Source organism: Nilaparvata lugens, chromosome 10 (genome assembly GCF_014356525.2).
Source record: "Nilaparvata lugens isolate BPH chromosome 10, ASM1435652v1, whole genome shotgun sequence".
Taxonomy (NCBI): domain Eukaryota; kingdom Metazoa; phylum Arthropoda; class Insecta; order Hemiptera; family Delphacidae; genus Nilaparvata; species Nilaparvata lugens.
This window is the reverse complement of record NC_052513.1, coordinates 39,993,842-40,006,971: the sequence shown is the minus strand read 5'-3', so window position 1 is coordinate 40,006,971 and position 13,130 is coordinate 39,993,842. Positions and strand designations below refer to the sequence as shown.

The 13,130-nt window shown below is 34.7% G+C and overlaps 1 protein-coding gene across 2 annotated transcripts in view; it reads right to left on the bottom strand.

Moving 5' to 3' along the window:
- Positions 1-7,465, bottom strand: part of LOC111046864 (protein starmaker) — a 37,858-nt gene extending 30,393 nt beyond the window's left edge. For both annotated transcript variants that reach the window (XM_022332501.2, XM_022332502.2), the window contains exon 1: positions 7,291-7,465. In XM_022332501.2, the coding sequence (XP_022188193.1) occupies positions 7,291-7,312 (22 nt within the window). In that variant the 5' untranslated portion in view covers positions 7,313-7,465. The remainder of the gene's footprint in view (positions 1-7,290) is intronic.
- Between the last annotated feature and the right edge of the window lie 5,665 nt (positions 7,466-13,130).

The following is a 13,130-nucleotide window of genomic DNA, read 5'->3' as shown; positions in this document are numbered from 1 at the left end:
TATCTAGAGCTGATACCGGTATATCTCTTGGAATATTAGCTGTGCATTCATGTTTGAAATGATTAATTATATTTTATTCGCCAAGAAAATTTATTTTTTAATGATTATGTAATACATTTTCTCAATTAAGATTAAATATTTTGTTAATTATATTACCACATTGTTAAAAACGATCTGCCAAAGTTGCGGAGCTAGAAAAGGATAGCGCTATCTGCTTTGTCGAATGATAGACAAGGATAGCAACACTAATATTAATCAAATACTGCCATTATAACGTGAACCTCACTATAGATGAAAGTACTGTATCATGGGAAACTAACAAGAATGAAGCAACAGGTTCATATCTCTCATGTAAATAATACAGAAATTGCTTCCAAAAATAGAATTATGGATTACCACAATAAGAAGAAAAATGGGTTCCCAAAATAAAATATTCTTCCAGAATAGAACAAAACTTTGCTTTATTTGAAGACTATTGGTCACGCAACGGATAGACGCTTTAAATGCGATGCAGTTTTTAACCCTGATTTTCTCTGGTTCAATGCAATTTGGGGTCAGGGTTAATCTAGATTCCAGTTTATAAGTATATATATACTTTTGGGTCGATTCTGATACCTCAAATTTCAAATATTGTTTACTAGCCGTCAGGCTCGCTTCGCTCGCCATATCCGTCTAGCCAGGGGGCTCCGCCCCCTGGACCCCCGACTGGATCGTCCAAGAATGAGATCAGCAGGCTCGCTTCCCTCGCCTGCATTTTTATCATATGTTAGCATGATCCAGTCGGGGGTCCAGACTAAACGGATATGGCGAGCGAAGCGCGCCTGACGGCCAGTAATATAATATTCCCAGGAATTCACAGTCACGTTTACACCAGAGTCGTCAGTAAAATTTTGTTCACAAATAGTTTTTTTTTCAAAAAAGTTGTCATTTTTTCTGTAAAAAACAAGTCAAATGTTGCTGTGCTTTACAAGAAATTGGAAACAGATTGTCGAAGTTTGTTGAAACTTAGTTGGTTGACAACTCTGGTGTAAACGTGGCTTTAGAAGAAATCTCAAACTGATAGTAACCTGTTATTAAACTGGCGGTCAACTGTTATTAAACTGGTAGTCAACTGTTATTAAACTGGTAGTCAACTTGATTGAATGAAAAAGACTAAGAAATTGTCAAAAAACCACAGATTTATTGATAAACTCTGAGTTTATCAGAGATTGACAATGGTGTAATAACCGAAACTGGTCTTTCTAAGTATCAATAAATATGTGGTTTTTTGACAATTTCTTAGTCTTTTTCATTACCACAATATCAACTTCTCAACTACACAAAAAGTGGTGGTCAACTGTTATCAAACTGGTAGTCAACTGTTATCAAACTGGTAGTTAACTGATCGTCAATTAAATTATTCAGAGAGACTGCTTTCAAATGACGTTATATCTATTTTTGTAAGCATTAATGCTCAAAAAGACAAGACTAGACAATAATCAAGTTCAAAATAGCACATTGATGAATGACAACTTGATTCATGAATGAGTATTAAAAGCTCTTCCGTCATGAAATAATGAATGACAAGAATACTGGTCATTGAGAATCAAACTTTCGAGTACTTTGTTCTTTGAACGGATATATAAGGCACGGAAAAGTTCAGTCAATGAAATATCGAACTATTAGGATGTATAAATTATAAGATGGCGAAGAAAATGGGAGGAAATTATACGTCAGTTTGTTTCTATGACGTGAATAATAGACTAATGACAACCTAAAATAGAATCATGGGTTATCGAAGTAAACTCGGAAGTTTATGAATAAAAAATAATATTGGGAGGAGAAAAATAATAGTGAAAACCAAAGATGAAGCAACAGGTTTGTTTTCCGGACGTGAATCATAAACTAATGACATCCTAAAATAGAGTTATGTGTTAACGAAGAAAACTTGGACGTTAGTGCATCAATAATTTGAGGGAGAAAAATATATGAAAATAATACGTCAACTCTATTGTGAGATCATAATGTAAAACTGTCAGCATTAAAAATAATAATATAGCATTGATTGGATAGGATACTTAGATGTTGTTCACAAGGAACTCTATCTTAATTTATGTAATTTCTATTTATATTACTGACAGATGAAAGTATTATGAATAACTATAACTATACGTGAGGTCCACGTTATAATGGCAGTGGAGAAGATAGGAGAACTGCGTTGCCGATTCTCTGCCTTGCAATTACCTAGCTGATAGAGGATATATCTAGAGCTGATACCGGTATATCTCTTGGAAATATTAGCTGTGCATTCATGTTTGAAATGATTAATTATATTCGTCAAGAAAATTAATTTTTCAATGATTAGGTAATACATTTTCTCAATTAAGATTAAAATATTTTGTTAATTATATTACCACATTGTTAAAAACGATCTGCCAAAGTTGCGGAGCTAGAACAGGATAGCTCTATATGCTTTGTCGAATGATAGACAAGGATAGCAACACCAAGTTGATCAAATACTGCCATTATAACGTGAACCTCACTATAGATGAAAGTACTGTATTATGGAAAACTAACAAGAATGAAGCAACAGATTCATATCTCTCATGTAAATAATAGATAAATGGCTTCCGAATATAGAAGTATGGATTACCAAAATAAGAAGAAAAATTGGCTCCCAAAATAAAATGTTTTTCCAGAATAGAACAAAACTTTGCTTTATTTGAAGACTATTGGTCACGCAACGGATAGAAGCAGCTTTGAATGCGATGCAGTTTTTAACCCTGGTTTTCTCTGGTTCAATGCAATTTGGGGTCAGGGTTAATCTAGATTCCAGTTTATAAGTATATATATATACTTTTGGGTCGATTCTGATACCTCAAATTTAAAATACAGTATTCTTTACTAGCCGTCAGGCTTGCTTCGCTCGCCATATCCGTCTAGCCAGGGGGCGGAGCCCCTTGGACCCCCGACTGGATCGTCCGAGAATGAAATCAGCAGGCTCGCGCCTGCATTTTTCATTTGAGCATTTTTATCATATATTAGGACGATCCAGTCGGGGGTCCAGACTAAGCGTCTGGCTAAACGGATATGGCGAGCGAAGCGAGCCTGACGGCCAGAAATATAATATTCCCAGGAATAGCTCTGATTGAAGTAGCAGTGCCCAATCAATTTTTCCGCGATAAATGCATTTCAATCTTCAAATTTGGTGCCAACCTAACAAAATCAACTCAACTCAATGCCAACCTGACAAAATTATTTATTTAGTTACCAGTTAACAACTGTTTCGAAGAGGTACTCTCTTTAGATTATAGTTCTATATTAACATAATTATGGTATGGACATTTTTCAATTATAATTAAGAGAATAAGAAGAATATACATGCTAAAAGACGAACTTTAAACCCTTAAATACCACCCTTAGAGTTAAAATATTCCCAAAAGATTTCTTAGTGCGCCTCTAAAGGGCCAGCTGAACATACCTACCAAATTTGAACGTTTTTGGTCGGGTAGATTTTTAGTTCTGCGAGTGAGTGAGTGAGTGAGTCAGTCAGTGAGTGGGTGCCATTTCGCTTTTATATATATATATATATATAGATTCCTTACAAAATACAGGTTACATTGTAATACAGAGCATGTTTTACTGGATTACCCCTACAAGACTATTCGTCTGAGTGTAGCTTTTGCAGTGAACTACTCCTAAAATTATCATCAATTACAAGGGGTTTCGTTGAATATTCTAGGCTCAGCTCCTGTGTATTGTGATAACTTTTTGTCTTCTCTAGAATTTAGTTCTAGAGTTTCTTTCTAGAAGGAAACTCCTTGAATTGGTAGTTTAATTCTGGACTCACGGTATCTTTGAACTAAATTGATCCTCTATTTCTAAAATAATAAACTTACCAAATATAATAATAATAATAATAATAATAATATCGAGTGACCTGGATGGCTAAGGTCTGGTGTCAGAGTTCTCAGGTCGCAACTGATCAATTTCAGGGCCTCTGGCAGGGCTTCAGCCGGGGCGAACGTTGGTACGTGTCCATCCAAATATTATGATATCGATCAATAAATATCAACAATATTAATGTGGAATCCCATTGTAAGCTGCTAAATCTTCTACATTGTCATACCCTTATGAAACCCTTCATACCCTCATACCCTCATACCCTTCTATGAAACCCTTAGTTTCATAGTTTTCAACTGCTTTTCAACGTTCAACAATATTATAAATTGAAGTTGATCTCTCCTTCCTCTGATGTGACATTGGTAATATTTCCTGTTTTTTTTTTTACATTGTAAAGCTTCGTTTACACCAAAGTTATTAACAAAATGTTAATAAATTAATCCTTATAGATTCTATTAGATTGAACGAAACTTGACAAACACATTATGTTCATCATGATATTATGTTCAATCTAAAAGAATCTATCCTATACTATCAAACGAGCAACTTCTGCTTTTATGTTTGGATGTTTGTATTTCACCAGATCTCGAAAACGGCTCTAACGATTCTCACGAAATTCAGAACATAGTAGGTTTATAATGTAAAGATTCGATTGAACTAGGTCTCATCCCTGGAAAAACTCGCTGAAGGACATTAAAATGATCATTATTATTCATCCTTGAGAAAACAGTTGATAATAATTATTTCGTCGTCTGTTGGTGATGGAAGTGAGTGAGCGAGTTCATGTGTGGTGGACTGTGTCGAAATTATGACTCAGCTGTTGAACTTTTGTAATTGTTCAATCAGGTACTTAGTGCCGGTTGCAAAAAAGCCGGGTTATTTTAAATCCTGATTAATTCCAGTAGATCCATCTTTTTGAAATGGTCTTCTCTGATTTGGTTCACGTGAAGTTAATCAGGATTAAAATCTAACCGGCTTTTGTGCAACTGGGCCTTTATGAGGGAAATTTTTGTATTCCTCTGGGAATTAATCTCAATTTACTGTGATTAGATAGAACATTTCTGTATGAATGTTATTATAATTTCTTCTTCTTCCGTAATATATTTTTTATGCTTTTGTACTCCAGAGCGAAGCTCGGTCCCCGATATTAAGAATTAAGTTATTAACATTTTGTTAATAACTTTGGTTTAAACGCATCTTAAGAGCTTACCAGTACCCATGCCCGGTAATGTTCATTAAATTTAATCGTAATCAACTACATATCAGTTCGTTGATAAACTCTAACCGTAATTAACTGCAGATCAATGACGTCTTCCACTTATCACCTTGCTTTATGTTAGATGACGTCATTTAATCACAGTTAAAATCAATAGAAGTACATGAAACTGGAACTCAGAGTTCGATCAAAAATATATTCACCAAATCTTCATTCTTAGAAACTGTCCAGACTCTTCCATTACAAAAATGTCGTATAAGAAGCTTTGAATAGCTTATCTCCAAAGATTGATTGGATCCTAATGCAATCCAAAATCATGCCTCTATTTATTTATTTATCGTTTGGCAGATACACAACATATATATATACAACATATATATGGCAGACTAGCCGTCAGGCTCGCTTCGCTCGCCATAGCCGTCTAGCCAGGGGGCTCCGCCCCCTGGACCCCCGACTGGATCGTCCAGGAATGAGATCAGCAGGCTCGCTTCGCTCGCCTGCATTTTTCATTTGAGCATTTTATCATATGTTAGAACAATCCAGTCGGGGGTCCAGACTAAACGTCTGGCTAAACGGATATGGCGAGCGAAGCGAGCCTGACGGTTAGAAATATAATATTCCCAGGATTGAAGTAGCAGTGCCCAATCAATTTTTCCGCGATAAATGCATTTAAATCTTCAACTTGGTGCCAACCTAACAAAGTCAACTCAACTTAATGCCAACCTGACAAAATTATTAATTTAGTTGCCAGTTAACAACTGTTTCGAAGAGGTACTCTATCTAGATTATAGTTCTATAGTAACATATGATATGGAAATTTCAATTATAATTATTAAGAGATTGGGAGAAGAAGAATATACATGCTAAAATACGAACTTTAAACCCTTAAAAACAACCCTTAGAGTTAAAATATTGCCAAAAGATTTCTTAATGCGCCTCTAAAGGGCCAACTGAACATACCTACCAAATTTGAATGTTTTTGGTCCGGTAGATTTTTTAGTTATGCGAGTGAGTGAGTGAGTCAGTGCCATTTCGCTTTTATATATAGATATACATATAAAGCTCATGAGTCTCAAATGTCTACATATAATATACTATATTTTTTCGATTTCTTCAAGATGTTGTGTAGTTTTTGGTCAGGAGAACATAAGTTTGTCTGACTGCCATTATGCTAGTCCATTTAGCGTTACCATAAAGAAACGAAAGCATAAGTAGATATCCCATGGTATAGGGCGTTTATGTCGCAACTTTTACTGTTATCTCAAGCCGATAGTTCACCTAGCTCTTTCCTATGCAGCTGTGTGACGCTGGTAGTCTCTCAAATTGTGCCGTTCATACACTATCACCCCAACAAAACAGTAAAAATCGACAATAATCGACAGTAATCGGCTTGAGATAACAGTAAAAGTTGCGACATGAATTCTCTATACCATGGGATATCTACTTACGCTATTGTTTCTCTATGGCGTTACCCAATGTGCACCATGCCTCTAAATAGTGATATTCTATGTTAGTAATTTACTTGATATATCTTTCCCTAGAATAGTCCGGATGCAAATGACATGAAAAAGGCATAACGTCAAAAAGACTAGAAAGAATAATGTAAAGTTGTAATAAAAGTGTTGTAGTGATGAAACTACGCTTCTTATTAGCTTTAACGCAGTTTGTTATACTAGTAAAATAGTCAAGAAATCAAGAAATTCATTGAAAATTGAAGGAATTTACAATTTAAGGGCCGTTTGCACAGTCAAAGCTTAAACTCGATTTAATCAGCTGGTGGCTTAAACTCAAAATGAAACACATTATAACAAACTAGACTTGATACGGATTTAATCCAGTTTAAAATGAAATTTAGTTTAAACTGTAACTGTGCAAACGGCCCGGACTAACAACGTAATTAACTCAACCTACTTTTTTATTACTGTGCATACATAGTATTTTCAGTTTATTCCAAATATTACATACTGAGAATATGATTCAAATCCAAGATATTACTCTAATCTTCAGTTTTACAAAATATTCTTAATCTAAACAATCTCTTTTTCTTGAAAGCTAGTCGGTTTCTTCAATTTTTTGAAAATTTTCTGAAAGGTTTGCAAAAGCAACGGCAGCCATTGTTACACCATTGTTGACATAGCAGAATGACATCAATTTCTGGAGAAAAAAAATTGAAAATTTTCGAAATTACCCACCTTTTTTTCCACCTCCTGGCATGACATAGCTGGGCCTTGCCGTGGGGGCGGAAGTACTCAACCAACGATAAACTTTTGATAGACTGGCTGAATCTTACAAGTTGTGTGGAAAATCGTTGATACTCTGCCATCATCGTTTGCACTACGAATTTCCCGTTCGAGTTTCGCTTTTCCAGGGCTGGAAAAGCGTCACCGCGCAAGCGTGATGCCCCCTAGATTTCCCGCCTGCCCGGTTTTTCCACTGAGGGAGGGTTTTGGAAACCCCACCACCGGAATACCCTCCCTCCCACACTCCGGTACAAATATAGAATCGTTTCTCCATGCAAGGGGGAGAATGGTACCCTTTTTATCCCCTTTTTAACCCTCTTCTCAACCTCCTTTTACCCCCTCCCCCTAATACCGACAACCTGAATTTTCTCGGACTGCATTGACAAGTAGGAATTGCATTGATGAATCATACTGTAGGTCGTAATGACGTCACTGTATTCGTTCGTGACTATTACTGGGAGAAAAATAGAATAGAATGATTCTAGTATTCTTCAATGTTGTTTTCCATCAGGAACTGCTTATTATTAAATCACTTTTTGCTATTAAAAAGAACGACTAACAGTCAGTTCTGATTTGAAGAAGCATTTGTATATAGTCAGTTCTGACTTCTGACTGCTAGTCGTTCTTTTTAATAGCAAAAAGTGACTTCTAGTAATAATTTCTATTCTATTTCTATTTAGAAACCAATAACATTATTTCATAAATATATATTCTAATAGAAATGTAATAATATTTATCTAATAATTCTTATAGCTATTCAATCTATTCCAATCATCTATATTCTAATATTTCATTTCATTTCATTCATTTATTGTATAAAATACTATAATCATAATACAATTATGACATTGGAGGAAAAACTAGGCTGAGCCTGTACTATTTCTCTCCAAAAATTTTGATAAAATGTTAATGTTATCCAAAAGATAAGGTTATGTAATCACACACTGCTTCGTTACTTGATTTTCGGTCCAGGAATGATGATTTAAAATTTTGAATTTTGAAGGTTGATTTTATACTCCAAATGAATCACAGAATGTATCACAATAAATTAAAAACTTGAGAAATATTGCACTCATTTAAAAAAATTTAATACAAAATCAATAACCTACTCATTATTTGTTATTCACAGCTGAAAACTCAAGAACACAAATATAAGAAACCAAGAACACTCTTTCGTAAATTTTATTATAAACCACTATTCTAATTATCCTATACTATTAAACGAGCAATTTCTGTTTATATGCTTAGATGTTTAGATGTTTATATGTTTGGATATTTAGATGTTTATATGTTTATATTCCACCGGATCTCGAAAACGGCTCTAACGATTCTCACGAAATTCAGAACATAGTAGGTTTATAATATAAAAATTCGATTGCACTAGGTCTCATCCCTGGAAAAACTCGCTGAAGGACATTAAAAGGATAATTATTATTCATCCTTGGATAAACAGCTGATAATAATTATTTCGTCGTCTGTTGATGATGGAAGTGAGTGAGCGAGTTCATGTGTGTGGGACTGTGTCAAAATTATGACTCAGCTGTTGAACTTTTGTAATCATTCAATCAGGTACTTAGTGCCGGTTGCAAAAAAGCCGGGCTATTTTCAATCCTGATTAATTCCAGTAGATCCATCTTTTTGAAATGGTCTTCTCTGATTTGGTTCACGTGAAGTTAATCAGGATTAAAATTTAATCAGCTTATGTGTAACCGGGCCTTTGTGAGGGAAATTTTTGCATTCCTCTGGGAATTAAACTCAATTTACTGTGATTAGATAGAACATTTCTGTATGAATGTTATTATAATTTCATCTTTCGTAATAAATTGGTTATGCTTTTGTACTCCATAGCGAAGCTCGGTCCCCGATATTCCATTTAGAAACCAAGAACATCCTTCCGTAAATGTTATTATACATATCTATTCTAATTATCTATTACAATAATAAATCAAAAACATTATTTCGTAAATTTTATTATCATCAATTATTCTTATTATCGATTCTATTTAGAAACCGAGAACATTTTTCCGTAAATGTTTTGCGTTTTTCTTCATTTTCTCTTCTTGCCTTCGCATGTACCAATGGACCATGATCGTCTTTAAATCACGATTCTGACGATCGTTTATGTTTTCAGAAATGCCAGTATCGGAGTCATCAAAAATCGACTCAAAATCATCTGATGATGCAGAATCTCCTTCTAGATGAGGAAGAACTGCGGCCTCTGTAGGAAGGATGTAGAGAGAGGATGCCTGGTCAAAAAGAGAGAGTAACAGAGACAAAAATATGATAACAAACTGAGGTAAGAACAAAAAGATTACAACTTTACAAGAGTAAATGCCGGCACAGATCTGTGTTAACCTAATATCTATGGTGCCGGTCGCACAAAAGCCTGTTAAATTTTAACCATGATTTATTCCAAGAGAACCCTTCTTTCAAAAATAAGCACGAATAACATGTTTTGGATTTTTGTATGTAAATTAAATTGTAATATTGTTTTGGCAAAATAAAGCTTATTTGATTATAAATAGCCGTCTCTTAAGCCGTGTCTACACGGAAAAAATGTTCGACATACATGTTCGGCAAACATGTTTGTTGAGGAGCTCAGGGACAAACATTTCAAAAAGTTTGGACAATCATTGTTTGTCAAACAAAAAATACTGTTTTTCCAACATCTTCAGTGTTTGCTGTAAAACATAAAAAACCTGTTCTCATAAAAAACCTGTTAAAACATTGTTTGTCAAACATAATAAAATTTGCCCAAACTATTTCAACAAAAATGTTTGTCAAACATAATAAAATTTGCCCAAACTATTTCAACAAAAATGTTTGTCAAACATAATAAAATTTGCCCAAACTATTTCAACAAAAATGTTTGTCAAACATAATAAAATTTGCCCAAATTATTTCAACAAAAATGTTTGTCAAACATTTGTTCAGTGTGGACACGTTTTTATTGTTCTTGTGTATTTAATCATGATTAACATTTAACAGGCTTTTGTGCAACCGGGCTCTAGAATACAAGAGCTATCTTGTCCTTACAAGAAAAACAAAATAACATTACAAAAGATGATTGTGAGAAATCATTGTCTTGATTAATTTAATTAGGGCCAAGCTACACTTAGCGTTTTCTCAGGCGTTTTCAGACGTGTCGGCAGGGTAGGAAGCTCTCCGATTGGCTGATTGGGTTGGCGTTCGGGAATCAGCTGATAATCAGCCAATCGGAGGGTTTCCTGCCCTGCCGACTCGTCTGAAAACGCCTGAAAAAACGTTTTGTATGGTTTGGTCCCTAGTTTGTTTTGTCTTCTCCATACTCAATCGAGCATCAAATAAATTTCCAAATACATATTTTTCATTCATGTGAACAATTTGGATAAACAAAAAGATTAATACATCTTGGCAAGATATTTTCTCGGGCCACTCCCGTGTTTCGGATGGACACGTTAAGCCGTCGGTCCCGGCTGCCTAAAAAGCAGTCGTTAGGTCATGTCAGAGGCCCTGAAATTGATCAGTTGCGACCTGAAAACTCTGACACCAGACCTGAGCCAGCCAGGTCACTCGATATTATTATTATTTAATACATCTTCTTTGCTCAAAATTAAACAAACTGCACAACAGAGAACTCATGCTGGGAACGCAAATAAAATAATATTTCAATATTATAGTAAAAAAAATAAAATTATTTATTTATTATTAAAATAAAATTATTATTTTATTTTATTTTCAATATTATAGTTATTGATTCGGGAATTTCCATTTTAAATTAGAAATTGAAAGTGAAGCCATAGCCACCTCTAATACAGAGGTATATTAGAGGTGGCTATGTTGAAGCCTATGCAACAGCTATAAGATGTCAAGTCAGAGTTTACTCAAGTGTACTAGCTTAATGAGTCCTTACTCACTTGGTGCCGGTTGCACAAAAGCCAGTTAAATTCTAACCGTGTTTAATTTCACGAGAACCAATCAGAGAAGCTGTCTTTCCTAAAAGGCCATCTCTGGTTCTCATGAAATTAATCACGGTTAAAATTTACCCGGATTTTGTGCAACCTGCACATAGAGTTGATATTATTGTGAGAGATCTTGTATCCATTCTTGAAGAAAATAATGAATAACTTGGAAAAACTTATAAAACAGCTCTATCATGCACTTTTTGCACTGAGAACTGTGAGGACTGCATCCACTATAAAGACAGCTCAGAAGGTGTATCATGGATATTTTTTAGCCCTAATACGCTACAGCATCTTCTTTTGGGGGAATAGTAAAAATAACTTATATACAATATTTAAGATGCAAAAGAAAGCTGTTCGTGTTTTGGAGGGCTTGCGGCCATCCAATTCATGTAGGCCCATTTTTAGAAAATACAGGTTTCTCACGGTCCCAGCATTCCACTTCCTTGAGACTGTAAATTTTGTCTTCAGAAATTCAGAGAGATTTGAGGGAAATGTAGTTTGCCATGGCTATAGCACAAGAGCAAAGAGTTCAGCTGTATATCAGTACCCCGCTCATAGACTGACACTTTTTGAAAAAGGACCATATTATTCGGGACTGAAGCTCTTCGATTGTCTACCTGAAAGAATACGGTTATGTGGTAGTCATAGGCTTTTCTTGTCTTCAATTACTAATGTACTTGTGGAAGCGTGTCCCTATACAATGGAGGAATGTTGTGGTGCCTTCATACTTTGAGTTTATACAGATGCATACACTTTGCATAGAAAAATGTTCATGACATGTTACATGCCACTTGAGCTCTGCTCAGATTTGTGGCTTCACGTAACAAATGACAATAATAATAATAATAATATAATAATAATAATAATAATAATAATACTAATACAGTACACCATAGTACTTGATTCTTCAAGCATTCGAATTGATGATTGATTAAGTAATACACAGGTCAATGAAGTATTAGGATATAAATAAAAATAGAAATCTAAGTTACCTGTTTAAAATTGTTTTAACATGTTGTGAGTAAACTATTTTAAAAAGGGTACTTAGATTTATATTTTTATTTATATTCAACAGTAGCCCTAACTGAAAAAAGACAAGTATTAGGATATATGAATAATTATTTACAGCACTATAGGCCTACTTGATTAAATTCGTTACTAAAGTAAATTCGTATGGCTTTTGTTGGTGGGTAGTCCCTTGCGGGAAGGTCCCACCGCCTGAATATATAATTTAAGCCGTCAATGGGCCTTACGAATGTCATACTTCAGCCGGGACCGACAGTTTACCGTGCCCATCCGATAATTCGTTACTATAAGTACTTGATTTGTCGTGCATGAAAATTGATGATCGATTAGGTAAAAGCATGGTTAATGAGGTATTATGGTATTTGCACTATTTACGTACCAAAAACACTACACATAGAGTCGATACCAATAGAAGAGTCCTTGTATCCATTCTTGCATCCAAATGTGAAATAATTGAAGTCCGATCCTAACTTATCTAATCGCTCTATTAGACTTGAAAGCGCCGTATGCACGTCCTTTTATAAACTCTGTAGCCGATGCTTAATAAGTTTTATTTTTTAAGTTTACATAGCACAGTTGCAGGAATTTTTCAATCGATATTATTTTTATTAAGCTGGTAGGAAATTAAAACTTTCAGAGAGAAGAGCTGGTCATAAAAATGAGATCCGTTGTTTAGTCTGTGCATCCCATTTGAAAATAAATCAGTTCGCTATTTACATTGAACTGCGATGCATGATAATCCATTTAATTATAATCCATTTATTGTATGAAATACTATAATCATAATACAATTATGACATTGGAGGAAAAACTAGGCTGAGC